The sequence below is a fragment of the Schistocerca cancellata genome, chromosome 2 (assembly GCF_023864275.1).
Source record: "Schistocerca cancellata isolate TAMUIC-IGC-003103 chromosome 2, iqSchCanc2.1, whole genome shotgun sequence".
NCBI classification, from domain to species: Eukaryota; Metazoa; Arthropoda; class Insecta; order Orthoptera; family Acrididae; genus Schistocerca; species Schistocerca cancellata.
This window is the reverse complement of record NC_064627.1, coordinates 594364162-594390937: the sequence shown is the minus strand read 5'-3', so window position 1 is coordinate 594390937 and position 26776 is coordinate 594364162. Positions and strand designations below refer to the sequence as shown.

At 38.7% G+C, this 26776-nt stretch overlaps 1 protein-coding gene across 1 annotated transcript in view; it reads right to left on the bottom strand.

Annotated features, from left to right (window-relative positions):
- LOC126162232 (obscurin) overlaps window positions 1-26776 on the bottom strand; it is a 720647-nt gene that overhangs the window by 207402 nt on the left and 486469 nt on the right. Inside the window, exons 33-36 of the mRNA XM_049918601.1 lie at window positions 11116-11291; window positions 10643-10757; window positions 10196-10486; window positions 9441-9619 (exon numbers count right to left, since the gene is read on the bottom strand). Coding sequence (XP_049774558.1) covers window positions 9441-9619; window positions 10196-10486; window positions 10643-10757; window positions 11116-11291 — 761 coding nt within the window. The remainder of the gene's footprint in view (window positions 1-9440; window positions 9620-10195; window positions 10487-10642; window positions 10758-11115; window positions 11292-26776) is intronic.

Sequence of the window (26776 nt, the reverse complement as noted above, 5' to 3'; positions counted from 1 at the left end):
AAAAAATTCCCGGAATTCCGAAAAATTCCTGGGTTTTTCCCGGTTTTCTCCCGGATGAAAAAATTCCCGGGTTTTTCCCAGATTTCCCGGTTGTCCCGGGTCGTATACACCCTGTAATATTTTTATCAATATTTTAAAACGTGGTTGTCTAAGTGCACGAATGTACCTGGGGTGCAGCAAGAGGGAGGGGTGGGCGGGTGGAGGCTGCAGATGCCAATCCCCAAGAAAAAAATTATCTTCAGAAACCAGACTTACATCATGCCCTACCACACACTCAGACATATCAATCCAGTATCAGTTTGAAGAAAGGCAGAACATGTAATGGATACTAATTAATGGCAAGTATATCCAGAGTCATTTGTTATGAAATCTCAAAACTGTTTCGTCTTTCAACATGAAACTAATGTGAGTGCCCCCCCCCCCCCCCCCCCCGTCCCCTCTCCTACCTCTAGCTCATATCCCATTATTATTAGGTATAGTACTTTTGATTTTCATGTTTATTTTTAAGCTCATACAGCATTACCCAATTAGATCAAAAAAGGGAATTGTGAGCAAGCAAAAATGAAAGAGTCTCAAAAAGAACGGATCACCACACAATTTGTTGCCAAAGCTGTATGAGTTTGCCAATCGCTTGTCTACATTTGCACACCATAAGCTACCTTACAGGGTATTATGAAGAGTACTTTGGATACCACTGACATTTCTCCTTTACTCTTCCACTGAATGAGTATTTCCAATTTCCATTGTATGACATTGAATTTTTCTGGTTTTCCTGACATACTCAATTTGCTTGATGCATGTAGCAAGACATAATACAACCACTCAAATGATACTGCTTAGTAGCAGATGCTAACTGTTGGGTTCCACAATATTTTGCACAGTCATGGAGAATTAGCAGTTAATGTAAGTGTAGGTACAGAAGAAGGCAGACATGTATTGTTAATGAATGCTAGTTGCAGCAGTTGAATTTTGCTACAGTGCTCAAAAACTTTGGTTACTTTTTGCTGTTTCACATTTCTCTCTGTAGAATGAGAGAACAGAGAGTAGAATAGTGAAATAAATTCAACATTACAACATGAACTTTCACTACAAACTGGAATTAATTTGTTTAACATATCATAGCTTCTAAGACTGTTACATACCAAGATTTATAATTTAATGCTGTAAGCTATTATGACTCAGGTCATAGGATAGAACTGAATATGTGCTGTTGTAAATGAAGCATGCAGCAATAAGTCTTCTACAAGTAGAAACTGTGAATAAGGGTAAACTTCTTTGTACAGGGTGAAGCAGAGGAAACACATGTTTTTTGAACCGCTAGTATGCAGCAATGAGAGGGGGTATTGACCTAGAATTAATGTTGGGAGACCACCCATACAATGCAGTTCAGTCACTATGAAGCGTTGGAGCATAGAGCATCATGTGTTCGCCGTCGAGCAGTACTTTAGAAACAATGATTCCGTAGTCACAGTGCAACGTAGTTTCCGTCAAAATTTTAGAGTTGGATGTTGAAGTGCAGTGCTTGATCAAAAAAACTGTACTCCGATGGGTTGTACCATTTAGAACTACTAGATCTGTGATGAAAGAAACTACCAGGTCTTCCCCATTCAGTTCGTAGACCGAGTGAGAATGGCAGTTTTTGCTAGTCTTAAACGATCGGCTAGACAACAGGCTGTAGCGCTGAGTACGTCACGTCGTTCGCTTCACTGCATCCTATATGATGATCTTACGTTTCACCCGTACACGATAATGATCATTCAGCAGCTTAGTCAAGGGGTTTTGTGCAGCGCAAAGAGTTTTGTTGCGTAATGGACGAAATATTTATGGAAGATGCAGATACTACAGTCTTCATGAGTGATGAAGCACATTTTTATGTAGACAGTTAGGTCAATGTTCAAAATTATCGGTACTGGGTGCTGGAGAACCCACATGAATTACACCAAAGACCTCTCCACCGTTTAAATGTAACAGTGTGGTGCTGCATTTCAAAGATGGGGATTGCTGGACCCTATTTTTTTGAAGAGGAAGGAACTGCAGTTACTGTGACATCAGCACGCTATGTTAAAATGTTAAACAACTTTCTTTGTCCAGAACTTGAGAGGCGTCAAGTGAACATGAGAGAAATATGGTTTCAGCAGGACAGTGCCACAGCGCACATGGTGAGAACATTCATGGAAGTGCTTCAACAAATGTTCCCAGGACATGTTATTTCGAGATATGGTGATGTTTACTGGCCCCCTCACTCACCCGATTTGTCGATATGCGACTTCTTTTTGTGGGGATGTTTAAAATCAAAAGTCTACATGAACAAGCCTCACACAATCAATGACCTAAAGAATTCCATTCGTCAGGAAAGTGAAGCCGTGGCAAATGAAACCAAGATATTATTTTTCGAACCTAATTAAAGTATGTTTACTTCAAAACTGCATTAAAAATCTATCACTTAATGATTGTTTTTATTATTTTTATCAAACCAAGTCCCAGTCATTCAATAGTGAAAAACACGCATTTCCTCTGCTCTACCCTCTACATAAAGACTAATGAGGCCCAATTTCCTTTGGATACAGGATGTGAGTAAAAGGGATAGCATAATGATTTTTTTTAAAAAATCTGGTATATGGACAATATTTGTGCCTCATACAGCACAGTTCATGAAATCATTCCATGTCCAAATATGTAAAAACCAACCTATATGATAATTATGAAACTCAGGATCACTGTTGACATATAAATGCAGAATTTAACAGACTGCCATGAAAATCCCTTTCAAAGGACTCACCTTCAATCCCTCACTCAAATTCTGTGATGCTGTACTACTCAAGAATATACTCTCTCCCACCTGTTCCCTACAGTGATAACACCACCTATCTCATTTCACATTTAGTATACTACCAGTATACCAAAGAATTGTTTTTATCTACCATGGCCCAAAATATTGTTGAAGCATGTAACCTCTTTAAAATAAGTCAAAGGAGCTATTTCTACAGAAATAGAACAGCATTATGTTTCCTTTTACAGTTTCACTATAAAACATGTACAGATAAAACAGAAATGCACACTGGAAAGACCACATAGAAAATATTGTGGGCAAGGTGAAATAAAGACTGCATTTAATTGGCAGAACTGTCAGAAGATGCAAAAAATCTACTAAAGAGACAGCCTACATTACACTTGTCCATCCTCCTACAGATTACTGCTGTGTGGTGTGGGATCCTTGGCAAACTGTATCAATAGGGACACTGAAAAAGAGCAAAGAAGAGCAACTTGTTTTGTGCTACCACAAAATAAGGAAGAGCGTGTCATAGATATGACACACAAGTTGAGGTGGAAATCATGAAAACAAAGGCATTTCTCAAAATCTTGTACATGGCTGCACATTCAGAGACCATGAGTAGTTACAATTGAAAGAAAATCAGCCCTCAGTCATTATTTTTAACAAATTAACCTGGTTTCGACACTGCTAGGAGGGTCTTCCTCAGAATTTAAAACAACGACTTGTCTATATTCTATAACATGGTCACAGAATTATGACTAAAAATGAATGATAGAGTATAAGTATGGAATCGTCATGAAAGACTGGCAGTACTTATATGTCATTTATAAAATAATAATTATGCCAAAAGGGCATTAATCACAAAGATATTTAAGATAAAGAAAACTGTGATGGCAAGCCACTAAGGGCTGCTCGTTACTTGCGTGGTGCAGGTTGCGAAATGGACTCTTAGAGAATGAAATTTTCACTCTACAGCAGAGTGTGCGCTGATATGAAACTTCCTGGCAGATTAAAACTGTGTGCCAGGCCGAGACTCGAACTCGGGACCTTTGCCTTTCATGGGCAAGTGCTCTACCGACTGAGCTACCAAAGCACGACTCACGCCCCATCCTCACAGTTTTCATTCTGCCAGTACCTTGTCTTCTACCTTCCAAACTTCACAGAAGCTCTCCTGCGAGGAGAGCTGTGAGGACGGGGCGTGAGTTGTGCTTGGGTAGCTCAGTCGGTAGAGCACTTGCCCGCGAAAGGCAAAGGTCCCGAGTTCGAGTCTCGGTCTGGCACACAGTTTTAATCTGCCAGGAAGTTTCATATCAGTGCACACTCTGCTGTAGAGTGAAAATTTCATTCTAGAAACATCCCCCAGGCCGTGGCTAAGCCATGCCTCAGCAATATCCTTTCTTACAGGAGTGCTAGTTCTGCATGGTTTGCAGGAGAGCTTCTGTGAAGTTTGGAAGGTAGGAGACGAGGTACTGGCGGAATTAAAGCTGTGAGGATGGAGCGTGAGTCGTGCTTGGGTAGCTCAGTCGGTACAGCACTTGCCCGCGAAAGGCAAAGGTCCCGGTGGACTCTTAGAGACCGTTTCACAAACTGCACCACGCAAGTAACGAGCAGCCCTCAGTGGCTTGCCATCACAGTTTTCTTTATCTTAAATATCTTTGTGACTAATGCATATTTATTATTTTATTAATGACATATAAGTACTGCCAGTTGTAAGGGGTCTGTAGGCCCTTACTATAAGTTTGCACTCGGCACAGATCGATAGGGCGAACGATCGATTGTGTTGTGTTGCGAGAGCGAGTGTGATTTGAGGGAGTCCCATGTGTTGCAGGCCGAGCTGTGTGGAGGCCAGTTGTGGTAATGCAAGGCTTTACGGCCATCACCGTGGTTTAACCCCTTTGTGCTAGAATAATACCGGGAATGTGAAGAAGTATAATTACGAGAGTGATCAGTGATATTTCTAGTGCCGATATTTTGGGTTCGCGTCTACCGCGCCGGCATCATTTTTGGATTGCAGTGATTGAATTTGCGTGTGATGATAATGAATAACGAAGAAGCCTCTGCTGAGATTAGCTGTAATTAGATATGTATGATGAAGGCAGTGGCTGTCTCCTTCTTTTTGTGTTTTTGAGACGAATATAGGTTCCTGATTAGTGAAACTGTGTTGGTGTTTCTTCTTGTTACCAGACATTTCATTATTACAGCATTTGAGAAGGACAAACTGGAAAGTAACAACTCCGTAGCAGTCAATTCCGATTGCCAGCCCCATTAGGTACACGGTCACATTAATTAATAATTATTGGGCTGCTATTCGGTCAGATCAGATCAGGTCGGGTCGAAAATTATAAATCAGAGGAGTTACACCCTTGGCTTACCGTGAAAGGACAAGTGCAATTTTCGGACGAATTGTAAAGAACAATAGGTAATTTTACCTTGCTTAACGCGAGAAAATATTTTTCAATTTCGGATCGAGACAGAGCATAAACTTTAAAATCGCGACAAGGAACAGTGCATTTTTGAACAGTACGAAGTAATAGAATCTTACGATTGTGAATAAACTGTTTTTTCCTCACCATATTAGATAAGAATAATAGTGTCGATAAACTGTGTTATAATGTGCAAATGCGTAAATCCGCACGAAAAACTGTGAAAAGTGAACACCAAAGAGAGACACGTGTGAACATTACAATAGCAAAACGAGCCAAGAATTTATCACGAAAGCTTTTACAGAAATGTTTAGTAATAATATTGTGACCGAAATTGCTCTTTGAATTACGAAAATTGAGCAAATTCATGTGGACCCATAAACTGTTATGCAGGCGACAATTTATGTGGCGACGCAATTGTTGAGTGACGTCACGCAGACCCGTGTAGCAGCTGCGCCAAAAAGCTTCGATCCGTGAGGTGATTTCACACGTCATCCCAACTGCCTGTGCAAGGAGTAGGTCAGGCACAGACGCACTACACTGACGGATCTTCAGCGCGACTTCGAGACACCGAGCGCCAACCCGGCATCTAGCGGCCGTACTACAAACTACACTCGACTGCAGCGCCATGGAGCGGCCGGTGGAGAACTACGACATCTCACCACGGATCTTCAGAGCGACTTCGAGACGCCGAGCGCCAACCCGGCATCTAGCGGCTGAACTACAAACTACGCCCGCCTGCAGCGCCACAGAGCAGCTGGCTGAGAACTACGACGTCTCGCCGCAGATCTTCAGCGCGACTACACACGGCTCCGGCGGCAGTACAGCGCCACGCCCACTTCAAACGTCAAAACATCGCGACTTGTGGTAACGTCAGTTGGTGAGTGAAGACGACTGTTTGGCATAACATTAAATTGCAGTGTGCAGTCTTCGCGGTAAATAAACAATTTTAAACTGAGTTTCACATTAGGAAAGGTGCCCAATTACAGTAATTTCCGAAAAGTTTGCGAAACATACTCTGAAATATAGCACACTTATTGATGCATGCTGCACAGTCTAAATGGTGATTATACAGATATGCTCATTGTTTTTGGGGATTTTACATTTATAGGTTTAATGAATGGTGTGTTTTATCTTATTTAAAACATTTTACATAAACTGTGTATGTGAAAGTCGCTATTTGAAATTATTAGGTTTTGAGAGTCGTTATGTTCAGTATTCATATGTATTGTATCAATTTTGGGATTAACTGAAAATACTGCAGTTACTGTTTGATTAGTTTTGTGGTAATTAGGAGTGTTTTGGGTTACTAGAGGTTATTTTATATTACTTGCCTGTGCATTAAAAATAAACCAAACATGTCTACTGAAGACAAGCAGGTTTGTGAGGCAGTAGTTGAAAGGAAAGGGATAGGACAGGAAGACAGAGATGATTCAGGAATCAGTGGTTATGGATTGTCATTAGATAGCCCATTAGCACATTCAACTAGTTACCCCGAGACACCGGGACAAACAACGAGAAATAAGTCAGTTTCAGAGGATGCAGATACGCGGTCGATGTTGGCAGACTTGTTAAAGGAGGCCAAGGCAACAAGAGAAACTAGAGAAAGGAGAGAAATATTCCACAAATCATTAGAGAAAGATTTACAAGAAGCTAGAGAAAGGGAAGAAATATTCCACAAATCATTAAAGGAAGATTTACAAGAGTTTAGAGAATCACTGAAGGAAGATTTACAAGAATTTAGAGAATCATTAAAGGAAGATTTACAAGAGATCAAAATACTGCAAATGAAGATGGAATGTAATCTGAAGAAGGAAATACAGGACTTACCAGAACGACTGAAGATGAACATCGACGAGAGAGAGAGGAAGCTACAGAAGAGCAGAGACCAAGTCCAGGGAGACGTGGAGAAGATGGAAGGAAAGTTAACAAAAAATATAGAAGACGATGTTGAAGAAACTAAGCCGAATTGGGAGAAAGGATCACCGAGGTGACGCAGATGCAGAAACAATGCAATAATGCAGTTAAGGAGATAGGCAAAACCAACTGGCTGTCAATCTGAGAAATGCTATAGCCGTGCAACGAGAAGAGGATGACCAGAGGGTTGCAATGGAAGGTGAGGCCTTCACTTGGGGAGTCAGGAAGAAGAAAGGGACTACTAGTTATGATCAGTTTGAAGGAGAATTCTTGAAGAAATACTGGTCCAAAAGTCATCAGTGTGCAGCACTTGAGGACCTATTACACCACAAGTTAATTAATACATGGAGAGGAACGTAGAGAGTTTGCCGAACATTTGTGGGAGTTGAACGAAACCTTGGAACAACCCCTGAGTGATGACGTAATGATATCAGTGATAAAAAGAAGATTGAGTCAGAAAATGCAAGAAACTGTATCCGGGAGCCTAATTAAAGATAGGGAAGCCTTGATGGAGGTACTGGAACAGTTGGAATCTGTTCGATCACAGGAACACAATCAAGCTAATGATCAAAACCGAGAGGGAAGTCATGACCCAAGGAAACATTTTAATAATTTGTCTGATTATAGAGGAAGAGGTGGAGGGACCGGAAAACTGAATGACACTCCAGATGAGGTCCGGTCAAGAGTGAGAGCTACCAGGACCCAAATAAACCTACTAAGATATATTTAGGACATTTAGTTGTCAAACGGACATTTGAAAAAAGGGAAATATTGATTTGCATTGTATTTTCTGATGTATTATAACTAGAACTTCATATTTCATATCGACGATTACCTGAGAATGGGTGTAAAACCTGTAACAACTAATTTGTAATATAATAATTCATATGTCATGTGATCACGTAATAATTTCTGATTGTATGTTGTGTGTTACATTCAATATGGACTATAGAGGATTATTGCTGCTTGATAAAAATTGTGATTTGGACAATGCCATGTTTGTGAGATGTAATAACCCTTTGTAGAATATTATGGTGGAGGCAGCCCACTACCGGAGTCGAGGGATTATTTGGTGAATTGTAATTTCATTAATTATTTACACTATGTGTTTTGTTCAGATGTAGTAATGTCTAATTCCCTTGCCGATTCTTTTATGCCAGAAGCTCCAAAGAAGTTTTCGAGGGTGGGGATGTAAGGGGTCCGTAGGCTCTTACTATAAGTTTGCACTCGGCACAGGTCGATAGGGCGAACGATCGATTGTGTCGTGTTGCGAGAGCGAGTGTGATTTGAGGGAGTCCCATGTGTTGCGGGCCGAGCTGTGTGGAGGCCAGTTGTGGTAATGCAAGGCTTTACGGCCATCACCGTGGTTTAACCCCTTTGTGCTAGAATAATACCGGGAATGTGAAGAAGTATAATTACGAGAGTGATCAGTGATATTTCTAGTGCCGATATTTTGGGTTCGCGTCTACCGCGCCGGCATCATTTTTGGATTGCAGTGTTGGATTGCAGTGATTGAATTTGCGTGTGACGATAATGAATAACGAAGAAGCCTGTGCTGAGATTAGCTGTAATTAGATAGGTATGACGAAGGCAGTGGCTGTCTCCTTCTTTTTGTGTTTTTGAGACGAATATAGGTTCCTGATTAGTGAAATTGTGTTGGTGTTTCTTCTTGTTACCAGACATTTCATTATTACAGCATTTGAGAAGGACAAACTGGAAAATAACAACTCCGTAGCAGTCAATTCTGATTGCCAGCCCCATTAGGTACACGGTCACATTAATTAATAATTATTGGGCTGCTATTCGGTCAGATCAGGTCGGGTCGAAAATTATAAATCGGAGGAGTTACACAGTCCTTCACAACAATTCCGTAGTTATACTCTATCACACATTTTTAGTCATAATTCTGTGACCATGTTATAGAATATAGACCAGTCTTTGTTTTAAATTCTAAGAAAGACACTCCTAGCATTGTTGAAACCAGGTTAATTTGTTAAAAATAGTGACCGATGGCTGATTTTCTTTCAACTGAAAGGCATTTCTTGTTGCGACAAGATCTTTCCACAAAGTTTTAGTCACCATGAAAATACTTTGTTGAGTCCCACTCACTTACAGAGAAAAGGCCATCATAATACAAAGTAAAAGAAAAGAAAACAAAGCTTGTATGGAATGACGTAACTGTTTGTTTTTTCCACAAACCATTCAAGAATGGAATGAAGGGAAACAGTCTCAAAGCAGTAGAATGAACCCTCTGCCAAGTACTTAAATGTGAATTGCGGAGTAGTCATGTAGATGTACATGTAATACACACATGCTTCAGTACATACCAGTAACATCTAACTGAGCTTTTGATGGGACAGATCCTTTCTCATTTGTTGCTATTACTTCATATTCTCCAGCATCTTCTGGTTTAGCTTTGTCAATAATTAGAGCACTTGTTCCATCAGGCAGCTGCATTATTTTTGCATGTTGTCCATCAGGTACAAATTCTTTCCCATTGTGAGTCCTATAAAACATGCAAAAACAATTATCTTCAGAAACAGTGTCAAACCGTACCTCTTAAATAATACCTAATACACAGCTGAAGGTTATATGACAGACTGAGACCAAAATTTTGTGGAAAAAAAGATGTGCCTATCATGTTCCCATACAATGACTGGCTATAATGCAATGATCAGAAAACCTGTCTAATATTTATAAAGCTTAGTACTAAATGGTCCAATCTTTTCTGAACTCAACATATGAATTATTGAAAGTGAATGCTGCCTCAATTCTAAGGATGGTTAAAAAGTACAATAATTACAGTACACCAATGCCTGCAACAATATATATAAGCATTTGTGTAATGTATATCGTGTGTGTAGATCTCTAGTGTCACAAAACTGTCTATTAAGAATCTAAATTTAAAGTAATTCCCAGAAATATGTATGAATAATTTTATACAGTGATGAGTAATGTGTTGTATTTAACAGTTTCTGTGTTTTAGAATTATATTTAACAGTTCCCAAATTAGTTGTTACTTTGTGAGTGTGAAATATAAATATATGGTAATATTCAAAGACATTCACACTTCATTCCTTACCATTTCAATGTAGCAGGTGGATGTCCAACCACTTTAACTTCAAATCTAGCAGGAAAACCTTCAACAACAGTTGCTGGCAGCAGAGGTACTTGGAATGTTGGCTTTTTCTCACGTGGTTCAACTTCAACCTTGGCAGAGCCAGTTATATCACCAAGCCTATTACTTACACTGACAGTGTAAACACCAGCATCTTCAGGTTTTACAGAATCTATATGTAATCCAATTATACCACCAGGTTGGTTCACGAAATTAACTGCCTGAGATGGACGAACTGGCTGACCATCTTTGAACCTAAAAATTAAATATTTTCACATTAGACAGTCCCACTGCTTCTCATCCTGAACGTATCATTTCTGTGGTTCTAATCCACTATAAGTCTTACAAATGGAGACATATAAAAATTAATATTATATCTGCAATTAATGAAGAAGTAAAATCCAGACTTACCATTTAACCTCAGGTGCTGGAAATGCTGCTACTTGAGCTTCCAGCTTCAGTGGCTCACCAACTACACATTTAGCACCTTCAAGTGGCTTTGAGAAACTAGGCTTGCGGTTATTTGCTGGAAAAAATAAACAAAGGGGTACTGCTAAACCTCAAAACTTCAGTAACATTTCTTGGCTGAAAGAAATTAACATCTGAAATAAAGCACTGAAATATAATCCAAACTAAGATTTATGAGATGACTAGTGTTGTTTTCAGCCTACTGGATGTAATGTTCCACAAGAAAACATTGATTAATTTCATCTGTTGCATATATGCCTTATTTTTTATTTATTTTAGTATCAAAGAAGGGAAATGAAGCAAACTAAATAACCAAATAATAAATCAGATTTAAATTGTAGTAGTACATCTCACGAAATAAAAATGAGTTTAGTGTTCATAGTGTCATTACATACAGAGGTGGGACGGAGACTTACGTTTAACAGCAACAGCACATAATGCAGCATGTTCTCCATTCTTATTTTTGGCTACAAGTTTGTAAGCACCACAGTCAGTAGGCTTTACACCTTCAATGAGTAACCGCACAGTCCCATCAGGAAGAGCTGTCAATTTCACATGATCATCTGCATGTAGAGGCTGACCATCTTTGAACCTAGGTAAAGACAGAGTATGTTTTTATAAATTTATAGATGGAATAATGAAACATACATCGATAATAAGTGGAAGACCCTCATGGCAAATTCTCTTATGAAAATACAATATATGTAGCCAGAATATATAATAATTCAATTACGCAACTATTTACATTCTACCTGCCTGAGGGCATTTTGGGTAAGACATTATAACACACAATAAATACACACATGAAGTATTATGCAGCTAGTTGAGTATGTATCTTGGTACTTTGTGCAGATTACATACATTATTACTGCTGATTGAATATGTGTAACAGAGCAAACAAACTTGGCAGCAAACAATGTGAAGTAAGTCAAAATTTGGAGAAATTTACTGCATAACAATGAAAAAGAAACCCTGACATTGTTGAACACCATGAGCCTTGCCCAAGTAAAGATTGCTGATGAAGACCACAACAAGTTAGCTGGCTGGCTGGATGGTTGGTTTCAGTCATCTTCAGTAATCTTTTGAAGTTTGATTCCTCTTTATCTATTTTGTCTCAAATAAAATGTGATACATCTAATACTTAATCCATTAACTTAGATTAATTTTGTCAAGTTAATGTTCATACAACCAGTAAATAAGTAGGACAATGAGCCAACAATCACTTAAAATCGTGAACTTTGACCTGAGAAAGGTTGGCTTGAACATTGGTGGTGAAATATTTTTCATCGATGGCAAAGGTCACAGAAGAGAAGGTGTTATGTGGCACAGTCCCCAAATATTATATTATCTACAAAATCTTTCAGTCACCCATGAAATCTTTTTGCAGTATCAGGCAACGAGGGCATGAGAACTATTGTTTTCCAGTGAGAGGTGGTGTTAAGCCTAGTGATCCTCTGGCATTTCTGAAATGCCATGACTTTCCTTCTCTTCCCTCTTGTTTCCATATTCACAGACACTATACTAATTTTATATGTGCTTATGGCAGCCATCAAAACAGTCAACAACATATTATACACAATCATTACGGCTGTCAAAACAATGAAGTTATTACTTTATGCAATCAGGTTAGAGGAAGGTACTGACAAATCATTAAACTACCACTGTGCCATGATAGTAGTATGTCACAAACAACAACGATCTTGGACAAATTAAGTAAATAATATAATACTGGTACTGCATAATTGTAATGGTAAGAGAAATATTTTCTAAAATCTACTGGACTGTGCAACAGATAATAAAAACAGGCAGAATAGAAAAAAAAAATCAGATTATTCAAATGTATAATTTTTGAAGAGTGAAAAGCTACTTTTCAATTACGACTCTCATTCTGGGAAAGTTATTTTTTCACACATATTTAGGACAGATATAAAGAAAAATTAAAAAGTAGAAAATTTGATGCCAAGCCCACCTGGGTGGATGGAGGGAGGAAGTATTTTCCATATGCTTTTCATAAAGCTGTTAAACAGATTACTTTTCCTATCCAAGTGAGTCTGATGTAAAAACGTTAGTGCTCCACTTAATTGTGCTATGGAGTTCCCCAGCTCCACCTTGGCTATGAAATACATTTAAAAATTGAATCACTAGTGTATTTTCTCCTCAATGCCATTTGTGTGTCACAAACCAAGTTATCTTTACCAGTTTAAGGAACTCTTTCTCAAAACAACTGAAGCAATGAACATAATTTAGATCAGAGTTCAGAAAATATGACTAATGTTACAGGTGTGGAAAATTACAGAAGTTTAAATGAATCAGCTAGTTGTGTGCACACATTGCATTCTGCAGGTGTGCACAAACAATTTGATGAGAACACCACTACTGCTGCCAACACCAACAACAATAGTAATATTAATAATAATAAGTGTAAGCTGTTATCCAACATCAACAATGGCCATTTCAAAAGTTTTGCGCACTGCAACACAGAACTGAAGAAAATAATTTATTTTACAAAATACTTTACAGGCCTTCAATGTAATCTCCATTCTTGCTTGTGACAGCTTCCCAATGCTTTGGTAACTTCTGTATTCTAGACAACGTAACTCCATTGCTGAGTTGCCTGATTACTCACGTCACCTCACTGGAAACTTCAACAATTGTATCAAAATGTTTTCCTCGGGGTTGTTCCTTTAATTTGGGAAATGAATCAAAGTCTGATGGCCTCATATCAGGACTGTATGCTGGGTGGAGAAGTATTTCCCATCCATATTTGTTGAGTGTTTCTCTCACTGGGAGGACAGTATGCATTCTTGCATTATCATGCAAAATGAGATCACTAGCTGCAAGCATGTCAAGCCATCTTTGATTAAATTTCAGATACAAAACGTTCTGCAGAAACAGCTTGTAATATGCACCTGTTACGAATGTCCTCTGGGGCACTGTATTTGCAGCTGACTCCATTTATGTCATACCAAAGACCATCATCAGTTTTACCTGTGATTGTTGGTGGTGGAATTTTTTCAGGCACAAAGAGTCGGAACTTTTAAATTGTGATGACTGAGACTTCAGTTCTGGTTCAAAATCTCGTATCGAGGTTTCCTCAGGTACAACAATCTTTTTCAGAAAATGTTGCCCTTCTGTTTTATAATATAGTGAAGAGCCAAAGAAACTGGTACACCTGCCTAATATCATGTAGGGCCCCTGCGAGCATGCAGAAGTGCCGCAACATGGTGTAGCATGGACTCAACTAATGTCTGAAGTAGTGCTGAAGGGAACTGACACCATGAATCCTGGAGGGCTGTCCATAAATCTGTAAGAATGTGAAGGGATGGAGATCTCTTCTGAACCACACATTGCAAAGCATCCTAGATATGCTCAATAATGTCTGGGAAGTTTGGTGGCCAGCGGAACAGTTTAAAATCAGGAGAGTGTTCCTGGAGCCACTCTGTAGCAATTCTGGTTGTATGGAGTGTCACATTGTTCTGCTGGAATTGCCCAAGTCCATCAGAATGCACAATGGACATGAATGGATGAAGGTGATCAGACAGGATGCCTACGTATCTGTAACCTGTCGGAGTTGTATCTAGACATATCATGGGTTCTATACCACACCAACAGCACACACCCTATACTATTGCAGAGCCTCCACCACCTCGAACAGTCATCTGCTGACATCCAGGGTCCACAGATTCATGAGGTTGTCTCCATACCCATACACGTCCATCCACTCAATACAATTTGAAACAAGACTTGTCTGACCAGGCAACATGTTTCCAGTCGTCAACAGTCCAATGTCAGTGTTGACGAGCCCGGTAAGGCATAAAGCTTTGTGTCATGCAACCATCAAGGGTACACGAATGGACCTTCGGCTCCAAACGCCCATATAAATTATGTTTTTTTGAATGGTTTGCACATTGAGACCAGCATTGAAATCCACAGCAATTTGCAGAACGGTTGCACTTCTATCACATTGAACAATTCACCTCAGCCATCGCAGGCCCTGTTCTTGCAGTATCTTTCTCTGGCCACAACGATGTCAGAGATGTGATGTTTTACTGAATTCCTGATATTCACGGTACACTCATGAAATGGTTGTATTGGGAAATCCCCATTTCATCACTACCTCGGAAATGCTGTTCCCCATTGCTTGTGCACAGACTATAACAACACATTTAAACTAACTTAAATCTTGATAACCTGCCATTGTAGCAGCAGTACCTGATCTAACAACTGTGCCAGACACTTGTTGTCTTATATAGGCAATGCTGAAATTTATTGTCAAGAACAGAGACATCTTGCAGACACAATTCAGGAATGAAGACCAGGAAGACTGTGTGAAGTGATGCTACCCAATGATAATGCTTGCCCACATTCTGATAGACTTACAGAAAACACTATACAGCAGTTGTGTTGGGATGTCGTTCCGTACCCAGTTTATTCACCTGCTTTTGTACACTCAGATTTTCACACTTTCCAGTCTTTTTCAAACAACTTTCAAGGAAATTCGTTTCTGGATGAAAATGCACTCCAAAAAATAGCTCAACATGTTCTTTCCCTCAAAACCACATTATTTCTACAGTTGTAAAATTGAAAGGTTACCCCAGCACTGGCGAACTGTTGTAGTTACTGAAGGAGAATATATTATTGTTGACTACAGTTTCTGTTATGTGTATCTCTTGCATCCATTAAATCTATGGAAAAATGCTATGAACTTAAGCACCAACCCAATTCGTGGGGTTTCAATTCACTATAGAATCGGGTGTGAGTAAGTTACTGGTAATAATATAAGTGATGAAAACTCCTGTCTTATTGTACACATGTAATACATAAACAGACATGGGAGTGGTATCCTCTTAAAAGGATTGATGCATTGAATACATTAAAATGCACTGATACCCTCATTTGAGTTAAAAAAGCCATTTGAGTTAAAAAAAAAAGATTCCCAATAAATGGTATTGTCATACATTCAGAGCAGCATTAACAGTTGGACAATGCACTGTATTGTGCAGCCAGCACATATGTACTGATCACACCATTCTGGCACCAGACGAGGGTTACACACTGAACAGTTAAAAAGTTGTGTCGCGTAATTGGCATGTACCTCCTAGCTGACAGCAACAACATCAGTAAAGAAGAGATCAGAAACTGAAATATAGTGAACTGAGTACTGAGGTTAGCTGAGGTCATCCTTGTCATAACTTTGACCTTGGGAACAGAATCCCATAACCACAAGTATTATCTGCCACAGCAACACTAGGAGCATGGTATTATCTGGAACAGCTCAGAGTTACTAAAAAGAATTAATGAAATCGCCTCATGCACAGGACAAGAGCTGCAGTAGAACACAACTGAATCCAACAAATCAGAGTAATAATGATAATAATAATAATAATAATAATAAGGATGAAATAATAATAACAACAATAATCTGCATAGGTATCAAGAAAGATAAAAGCTCCAGTCAAGATAAGAACTTATGGAACCAAGGATAAATGATGATAAGGTGTTTTACAGGGAAATTAGACAGCAAAATCATCATCTGTAGCTGCAACATTCTTAAACCCTTGAGACTCTGCATATTTAAACATGTTGAACTACACATAATTTTCATAGAGTCATCAATAGACACACACAAAAGGAGAACTTGCTAGCTTTAGGACATATCCTTTGACAAACTGGAGCATGTGTTCACACGTGCACATGCGCCCCCCCTCCCCTCCGCCACACGCGCAAGTGCGCATGCGCACACACACATAGATGTTCCTATACCGCTACATTGTGCCTTTAAGACAACAATGAAAACTGAAAGGTGCAAAGAAGTATGGTGGTACCATTACATCAGTGACAATTTTCTTGTAGGTAAATAACATGTCCATATATGATAGTTACTCAGACATGTCAACAAAGCCTAATTTTCTGATAGAAGTTTTACATGAGAACACCTATGTTGTATAAAGCACTCTGCATTTATTGTAGATCTGTGACTGAACTGGATACAGTCTTACAAACAACACAATGTAGTCTAATGGTAATACACAACCAACAAACATATGTAAGCATAAAATGATTTAAATGTCTTAAAATAAAATGAATGGATCAGTGGGGATGAAGTTAATGGCTACACAATGACATGACATGATATCAGGATGAAGCAAACAAACAAACAAACGCAGACACGCACACACACACACACACACACACACACACACACACACACACACACACACACACACACACAGACTGCTACAATGACAGTGAAATATATTTGAATGAGGACAAACATATGTTTGTCTACTGCTAGGAGATGAATCCTGTTGATCAATCTTTGATTGTATAAGGCATGTTATGTGATAATAAAAATTGAATTGAATTGAATTGAATCATACACAGTCTTACAAAGATCTAAAAATATGTCTGTGACACACCCATCTTTGTGAAGAGCATCAAGTACTGCTTTTGTTAATTCTACTATGGCTGACTCAATACTTCTACCACCTTGGAAACCATGCTGTGATTCAGTTAAAATTTTGTATTTATTCAAGTAATTCATTAATCTGTCTTTCATGACCAGTTCATTTAGTTTTGAGAATGGTTACAGCAGAGAAAATGACTGGTAATTTTCTATGTCTCCTATATTACCTTGCTTTAGAAGGGGTACAACTCTTACCTGTTTCAAATACTCTGGAAATTTCTCTGACTTGAAGGATTCATTTTATTATGTTTGTTAAGGAAGCTCGTATACTATCTATGCACTGCTTCAGTATACACACTGGTACTTTATCTAAGCATTGTGACTTTTCATTTTTTTTAGTTTTTGTACAGTTTCACTGACTTTATGCTCTGTGGTTGATAGTAACACTGTTGAACTTAGTGCATAATAATTTACAGGTGTTATATTTGATTTTGGGAACTTTTGTTGTTGTAACTTATCGCAGTACTTGAAACTGCTCACTCACAAAATTTGCTAGGTGGTGTGGATGATTTACTACTTTATCCCCCTTCCCATATGAGTATGTTATTATGCCTTTGTTTCTCTCTGCCCATTTTCTTTTTTATGACATCCCTGACTGCTTTACTTTTATTCTCTGCATTGTGTATTATTTTTTCATTAAATGACTTTTTTGCATCAATTAGTACCTTCCTATAAATCTTTTTGTACCTATGACAGAAATTAAGAACTCTGGCTCATTATGACTCTCTTTTATAGAACTGCAGTACTTGAGGGTACAGGAGGACTTCTTAATACCTTCTGTCATCCACTTGCTTTGGTGAGACATTGCTTCTGATGCGAATACTTTTGGAGAAGTCTTTCAAAAGTTCAGTTTAAAGAATGTTAAGAATCTGAGATACTTAACAGTTCAGGAGGACTTCTTATTATCTGCTGTTATCCACGTCTTTTGTGTGACATTGATACTGATGTGGTACTTACGGAAACATATTTTCAAAGCTCAATATTAATAAGGCAGAGAATTTAGAAAATTTCAAATTTACATCCACACACTTCATCCCAGCTGTGGTTTGGTAGCTCTTTTGAAAAATCTTCCATTTTGATTTCTGATAAATGTCTTTTGTAGTCCTGCAGATTAGGGAATTTTTCCATATGCAATTTTACTGTTATTATTTTCCAGAAATTATCTGACAGTCCAAGGTCTTTCACAGTTACATCAAACTTTTCCCTGTCTACAGATGTGGTCACATGGTCAATTACTGATGCAATAATTGTAGTAACACTAGTTGCACTATTGAGTATGCCTAAACTCTGAAGGATACTTATGAGTGTGCTATTATTTCATTTGTAATATTTATGCTTATGTCCATGTCTCCACACAAAATTATGTTGGTTTTTGTACTTGACACCTTATCTACAACTTCTGTTAATTTATTGAAAAAATGTGTCAACATTACCACTGGGAGACTGATACACACACAAACAGATTAATTTCTTGGTGATATCATGCCCTGTTAACACAACAGTTAGTATTTCATAGCATTTGTCTTCAATTACTGAACTAAGGTCATGTCCTGATTTGAACTGCGTTCCTTTTTCCTTTTCTGATATAAATGCATTTTCTCCCATCCTTTGAAGTAGTATTACAGTAAGAGTGTGCTGTTTCATATAGTGATAATACTACATGTTGGATTTCTATGTCTATACTCCAATGCTCAGTGACACAAACTACTGAGCAGTTCAAAGATTAGAGCTCAACTTTAAGTTGCTGTATTTTATTTTTTATTGATTGCATATTTTGATGACAGATTGCTAAGTCTGTCAAACGTCTCATGACACTTTTTCTGATGGTTTCTTTTTCTATATGACATGTAGTGTGTATGTAACTGGGTATGTTACAATCTATCTTATGAGTGATTGTTTCACAATTTTTTAAACAGCTGAAGATATCCTTTAGACAGGGGATCCCATTGTCTGGGTTTGTCCCATAAAAACCTACTTCTCCCATCCTTGCCAACAGGTACTTGAACATGCCTGGCCCTAGATCCATCCCTGATACTTTCATGAATCAACTGTACCAATCCTCCTTTTCAGTCCTGTTTAGGTTTAGGCCTTGCCTAGAGAGACTCCACCTACTGACAGTCTCAACAGGTGCCACAGCTACATGTGCAAAGCTAGTTGCCATTAGTTCCATCTCTAACCCCATATCAGTCCATCTCACAATTATTTTAAGATGTGGCTGATCATGAGTCTGAAACAGCTCAACAAAGTGCACAATGGTGCCATGAGTCAGGGAAGCTATCTTGTCCAGGTCACCTCCTATGTCATATGTCCCACCCCCATTCAAGCTGTTTCCTGCCCCACCCACTATATTACATGGTCCTGTTTTGAAAAATACACTAAGTCCTCTATCACTTGACTTAGTCCGGCATTTGACTTGAAAATACTGTTGACCTGGTACACTGTACTTACCGTAAGCTTTCCTGTAATTGGGAGCCTACACCTCGCTCATGTCCACTACCTAGGAGCAGCACCTTCTTCTTCCTAATACTCTGCACATTCCTTGGCTTCCTGATCTCACTTGAAATGTGCTGCTCATTTCCTGCTCCTAGTCCTATGTGAGGCTTTTCTCCACTTAGCCACTTAACTCTGGCAGTGGTGTATACTTATTTTTAGTGTTGATACTAAAAATATCAGATCATGTTCTCTTTCTCCTTATCTTCCTATCAACTCCCAGGTTCCAACTACCTCCTCCCCTCTATCTCACTTGATCCTGATTAATTCCTTATTTGTTTCCTCCAGCTGCCCTGAAAGACACCCCCCTCCCCCTGCCACCTCTCCCCCAGTGAAAATATTTCCTGCAAGACTGGCAACAAATTCCACTACACACTACCCTATAACAGCTCTCACATATCTCAATCATAGCTTTGAATGGAATAATAAGTTTAACATTACAGAATATATCAAGTTTGTCAGAAATACAAGATTAGCCTAAGGTAAAAAAAATTACATAAAAGTGTTCTGTGCTGTTGCTGTTGTTTTGGTGCTGATTCAGAGTTACAGTGACAAAATAATGGATTGGTAGTCATTTTGTTTTCGGCGAATTTGTGTTACCAATTTGGTCTGTTTACGTTTCTAACCATTTATAACTTGGAAAATTTAGGCCTAGATCACAGCTATCTGACTAGTAAGCAATATGAATCAGCTGCCTTGTTTCAATGAAATTTATGCTATTAAGAAAGCTTAAACAAATTTTTAATGTTCAAATCATGCAAAATTTCAAACAAGAGTTTTATTTTGAGAAAAAGCGTAATAAGAATGTTACATATTCAATTGTGTAACAAGAACAGACACTACAGCAAGTATACAAAACAAAATAAACTTAAATTTAGCACTATTTACTCTTAAATAAGTACTTTATATGGAAGAAATATACCTGTGTACCTCACTTGGTGGCTATTTTGTATTGTGGAAAAGTTTTTGAGTCAGGAGTGGTATCAAAGCTAATTTCATGTTGCGATCTACTCACAGGATGACAGCTGCCTACCACCCACAGAAGGATGGCCTCACACGATGCTTTAATAAGACACGGCAGCTATTCTCTCAATGTACATAGATATCAAACAGAGAGAATGGGATATAATACTGTCTGTTGTGACATTTTCATCCAACACAGGGATGCAAGACATTATATACTCCACTCTCTTATTCCAGCTCCATGGTCAAGGGGATGAAATGAAAATGAATACACTACTGGTTTTTCAAACAGATGATACTCAGGATGACTTTGAAACACGTCATTACCAGAATCAAAGTAGCAAGACACCTGGCTCATATATGGATCCTGGAGCCCAGCCCAAGAGCAAGACTGAGAGCACTATAACACCAAGTGCCAGCTAGTGAGATACATTATGGGAGACTTGGTATGGATTTTTGCACCTGTGCAGAAAGTGGGACTAATGGAAAAGTTACTAAAGTGCTCTGTGGGCCATATTGTACCCTTCAACATTTGTTGGACATCACTTAAGAAGTTAAGCATTCATCCATGTTCTCCCTACGAAGCCCTATTACAGACCTGAGGTGCAGATCGATGATGTGGGCTGCTCAATCAACAAAACCAAAGACCAGTTCAATGACTGTGAATCTCTGATGGGAGGGGTCATCTTCACTGCAAACCATAGTGAAGAGGATGTGACAATATGATCAGACTGCGAAAATCCGCTAGCACTGTCACACAAATGACCACTGACAAGATCTAGATCCAGGATGCTGCAAGCAACTCCAATGAGAACTTACGAAAGAGCAGATCACTGTTTTCCAGAAGAAGGAGCAATTTCACGAGCTGTGGTGCATGCAGTATGGCAAACGGGTTAGTATCACTGGCTGGTGTGCTGTGTTTTGACAGTTCAGACCTGACCACCATCAATAATTTGTTATTTAGTATTTATAATTTCTGGAAGTTTCTTGAAATTTCTTATGTTTGTGATGTTTTTGTACTCTGGAACACTTGATGTATGTATAAATAGCAGTACTCTCCATCCAGGAATTCAGTTCTGTTCTGGCTGTATGTTAGTCTTGGTAATAAACTTGCTTTCAGTGTTAAGTGTTGTACTTCACTGATGACCCTACTTACAGATCTGGACTTAAGTGTGGTTGTGGTGTGACAGTATGTTCCTTTAAACTGTGGATTTATGGAGGAATTTTAGGATTCTTCGTGTAATCTGATGTTCTTAGATTTTTGTACTACTGAACATGCCCAATTAAGACTATGGTTAAATATTTCATAAAAACGGCCCCATTTTTTATTAATACCATATGATTTGTGTGCCTGCTGCCAGTCTGTGTGTGCAAAGTGCTCCTAAAGCTTATAATGGTAAATTTTTCCTTTATGAGTGATGTATGCCACTACATGGAACTATTTTGTGATTTGTGTTAATTTCTATGGATAGAGAGAGCTCTATCGTTCAAGGGACAGTTTTCTATAGGTCTTACCACAAATTCTTCTCGATTCTAACCTGTAACAACATGATAAATGCAAGACTGTGAGTTTGGTGTTGTTCTGCTCGGTAAATAATTTATTTAAATGTGACTACAGCATTGTAAGAAGTCAGAATAGTTAAGATATTTACATTATATCTCAGAGACTATGTTCACATTTCCATTATTATAACATATCTTTTGTTTCTTGGTGGTTTATCCAGATATTCTTGTAAAACAGAAGAATTCATCTCTCTCATTATTTGGGGATACACTCAATGCTGAAAATATCATTCCTGTATAAGTACTTTTAAGTCTGCTTGTTGTGACAAACTGTTCCATGCAATGTAAACATCATTTCAGCAGAAATACCATGACAACTTCCCCTTTCACACATAACATCAATTTTTGTAAGATTACGTAATTTCTTATTTTGTATGTTCATTTTATGGTTATTTTCAACATTGTGATATTTTATATTGATTCTCTTCTTTTAAAAAGTTAAGAATATACAATATATTTTATAATCCTGTTTACTGACACAGAGGTTGAAACAATAAATAAACAGATAAATGTGTCCCCTGGGAAAAATGGTAATGAAAGCCATGGACCTATGTTCAATTTCTGGTTTGATACAGATTTAATCAAATCTTTGGAGTGGAAGGTAAAAGGAAGATAGGGATTAATGACAATGAGTTCATTATCGTAAGCTCAGATTTTTGCAAGGATGGGGAAGGAAATTGGCCATGTTCTTTCAAAGGACTCTTCCTGGCATTTGCCTGGAAAAATATGAAAAACCGAAATCAGTATGATCAGATGTGAATACGAATATAAATTCAGAGTGTTCAGCATTGATGTTTGCAGTACTGACAACAATGATCAAAGGTTCTGAGCACAGTATACGCAGTATGTGACCGACATCCAACATCAAACGGAAACATGCATGTGATGCTGGTATGACATTGTTGTTACATTTTGCACTATGACACGAACATTAATATTCCACATATTTACTCTGTTTTCACATATGTGCTTATTAGTAACAGCAATTGAGCTGAATTGTTGCTACTACTGATGCAATTCGAAATTTGTCAAAGGAGGATAAGTTATTTATCATAAATTAATATTGTGCCACAAACTTCTCAGTCCAGTTGTCATACTAATATGTGCAACTTTATGTGCTGATTAATATTGAGACATGGTGTAATAAAGAGCTAAAACCATAAGGCTAACTTATGTGACCACATGGCCACAGATTTAAGAGACAAAAGCTAGACCAATTCTGTAGTGTGGATTGTGTACCAGTCAATCTGTTGAACATATACACATTTTCAATAATTTTTACTGCAGGTAAAAATAACATGAGTCTGAACCTCCAGGTTATAGTGGTATCCAAACCACTGTGCTTCTTTTAAAGCAGTCACAATAGGGAAATGTAGTACTGGTGTCTATGGCATGGAGAAGGAATATATACCATTAACATTTTAGTTTCCCTATGACTGAAGGAAGACTAAAGATGTAAAAACACATAGAGAGTAAAAATGGAGTAATTTGATGAACATCGTAACTCCAAAGTTGATGTTTTCAGGACAAATAAAGATGGTGTTTAAAAATGCTGCTGCAGCATAACTGATCAAAACAGATGCACACTAATATTATAAAGTGTAGTGCAAACCTAAGAGTAATTGGCTCTCCCTGCCTTTCTTATAACAAAAAAATAGTGACACTTGTAAACTCTGACCAGGGACACTTGTCACAAGCAAGCAAAATGTTCTTGCATTTATCTCTTAAATGCACAACACTACATCTACATCTACATCTACATCTACATTTATACTCCGCAAGCCACCCAATGGTGTGTGGCGGAGGGCACTTTACGTGCCACTGTCATTACCTCCCTTTCCTGTTCCAGTCGCATATGGTTCGCGGGAAGAACAACTGTCTGAAAGCCTCCGTGCGCACTCTAATCTCTCTAATTTTACATTCGTGATCTCCTTGGGAGGTATAAGTATGGGGAAGCAATATGTTCGATACCTCATCCACAAACGCACCCTCTTGAAACCTGGCAAGCAAGCTACACCGCAATGCAGAGCGCCTCTCTTGCAGAGTCTGCCACTTGAGTTTGCTAAACATCTCCGTAACGCTATCACGCTTACCAAATAACCCTGTGATGAAACGCACCGCTCTTCTTTGGATCTTCTCTATCTCCTCCGTCAACCCGATCTGGTACGGATCCCACACTGATGCGCAATACTCAAGTATAGGTCGAACGAGTGTTTTGTAAGCCACCTCCTTTCTTGATGGACTACATTTTCTAAGGACTCTCCCAATGAATCTCAACCTGGTACCCGCCTTACCAACAATTAATTTTATATGATCATTCCACTTCAAATCGTTCCACACGCATACTCCCAGATATTTTACAGAAGTAACTGCTACCAGTGTTTGTTCTGCTATCATATAATCATACAATAAAGGATCCTTCTTTCTATGTATTCGCAATACATTACATTTGTCTATGTTAAGGGTCAGTTGCCACTCCCTGCACCAAGTGCCTATCCGCTGCAGATCTTCCTGCATTTCGCTACAATTTTCTAATGCTGCAACTTCTCTGTATATTACAGCATCATCCGCGAAAAGTCGCATGGAACTTCCGACACTATCTACTAGGTCATTTATATATATTGTGAAAAGCAATGGTCCCATAACACTCCCCTGTGGCACGCCAGAGGTTACTTTAACTTCTGTAGACGTCTCTCCATTGATAACAACATGCTGTGTTCTGTTTGCTAAAAACTCTTCAATCCAGCCACACAGCTGGTCTGATATTCCATAGGCTCTTACTTTGTTTATCAGGCGACAGTGCGGAACTGTATCGAACGCCTTCCGGAAGTCAAGGAAAATAGCATCTACCTGGGAGCCTGTATCTAATATTTTCTGGGTCTCATGAACAAATAAAGTGAGTTGGGTCTCACACGATCGCTGTTTCCGGAATCCATGTTAATTCCTACATAGTAGATTCTGGGTTTCCAAAAACGACATGATACTCGAGCAAAAAACATGTTCTAAAATTCTACAACAGATCGACGTCAGCGATATAGGTCTATAGTTTTGCGCATCTGCTCGACGACCCTTCCTGAAGACTGGGACTACCTGTGCTCTTTTCCAATCATTTGGAACCTTCCGTTCCTCTAGAGACTTGCGGTACACGGCTGTTAGAAAGGGGGCAAGTCCATTACAAATATCAAATGTGAATTATTAAGATGCTAATGACCCATAGGTACAAAACAGATGATACTTCTGAGCAGGATCTGTCTGTACTAGTGATATACACTGATCAGCCAGAACATTATGATAATCTGGCTAATACCTGGTACGTCCACCTTCGGCATGGTTAACAGTGGCGATGCATCATAGCATGTAAGCAATTAGGCCTAATCACTGATCATCCAGAACATAATAATCACCTAGCTAATACCCGGTATGTCCACCTTCAGCATGGTTAACAGTGGCGATGCGTCATGGCATGGAAGCAGTGAGGCCTTGTTAGTTCGCTAGTGGAAGTTGCCACCACATCTGCACACACAGGACACTTAATTCCCATAAATTCCAGGGAGGAGGGCAATGAGCTCTGATGCCACATTCAACCGCATCCCAGATGTGTTTGATCGGGTTCAGATCTCCGATTTGGGGGGTCAGCACATCAATTGGAACTCACCAACATGTTCCTCAAACCACTCCATCACACTCCTGATCTTGTGACATGGCGGATTATCTTGCTGTAAAATATCACTGCTGTTGGAAAACATGATCATCACGAAGGGGTGTACATGGTCTGCAACCACTGTATGATACTCCTTAGCTGTCATGGTGCCTTGGAAGCCCATGGAAGCCCACGTAAATGGTCCCCACAGCATAATGGAGCTGCTGCTGGCCTGTCTCTGTAGTTCAGTGCCATCCATGAGTTTCTCCACAAGTGCAGTAGACCATTTTAATGAAAATTTATTATATTTTAATTTTTGACAATACTTGGTTGTAACAGCCAAGTAACTATATACTTTGTGAATGTTGGATGTATGGAAAGCAGATGTAAGTCTTAAGTCTGTAAATAGTGGAAGTTTAATTTTAAATCTTGTACATAATCTGACTGTTCTTAACTGAGGATCACTGAAATGAATATTTTACTTTAATTTTTGACAATACTTGGTTGTAATAGTCAAGAAACTAGCAAATATCTTAATGATGGACTTAATGAAAGCAGATGTAAGTACCAAACCTGTAAATATTAGAAGTTTAAATTTAATTGGTGTACATAATTTTATTGTCTAGTGACTGAGGATCATTAAAATTAATGAAACTCAAGTTTTTCTTATTACATTTTTGTAATGTGTTTATCTGACATGTTCCACACCCAGGAGGATTCCCTCTTTTATGGGTCTATGGAATGAATAATTAATTTAATCTAATCTAATCTAATGGTCACAGGCCCATTTCAGTCATAGTTGCTGTTGTTGTGGTGTTAACATTGATACATGCATGGGTTGTCAGCTATGGAGGCCACCATTAGGAGTGTTTAGTGCACTGTGTGTTGAGACAAGTACTCTACCAAACATTGAAGACTGATGTGAGTTCCACCACAGTTTCCCACCTGTCTTGTT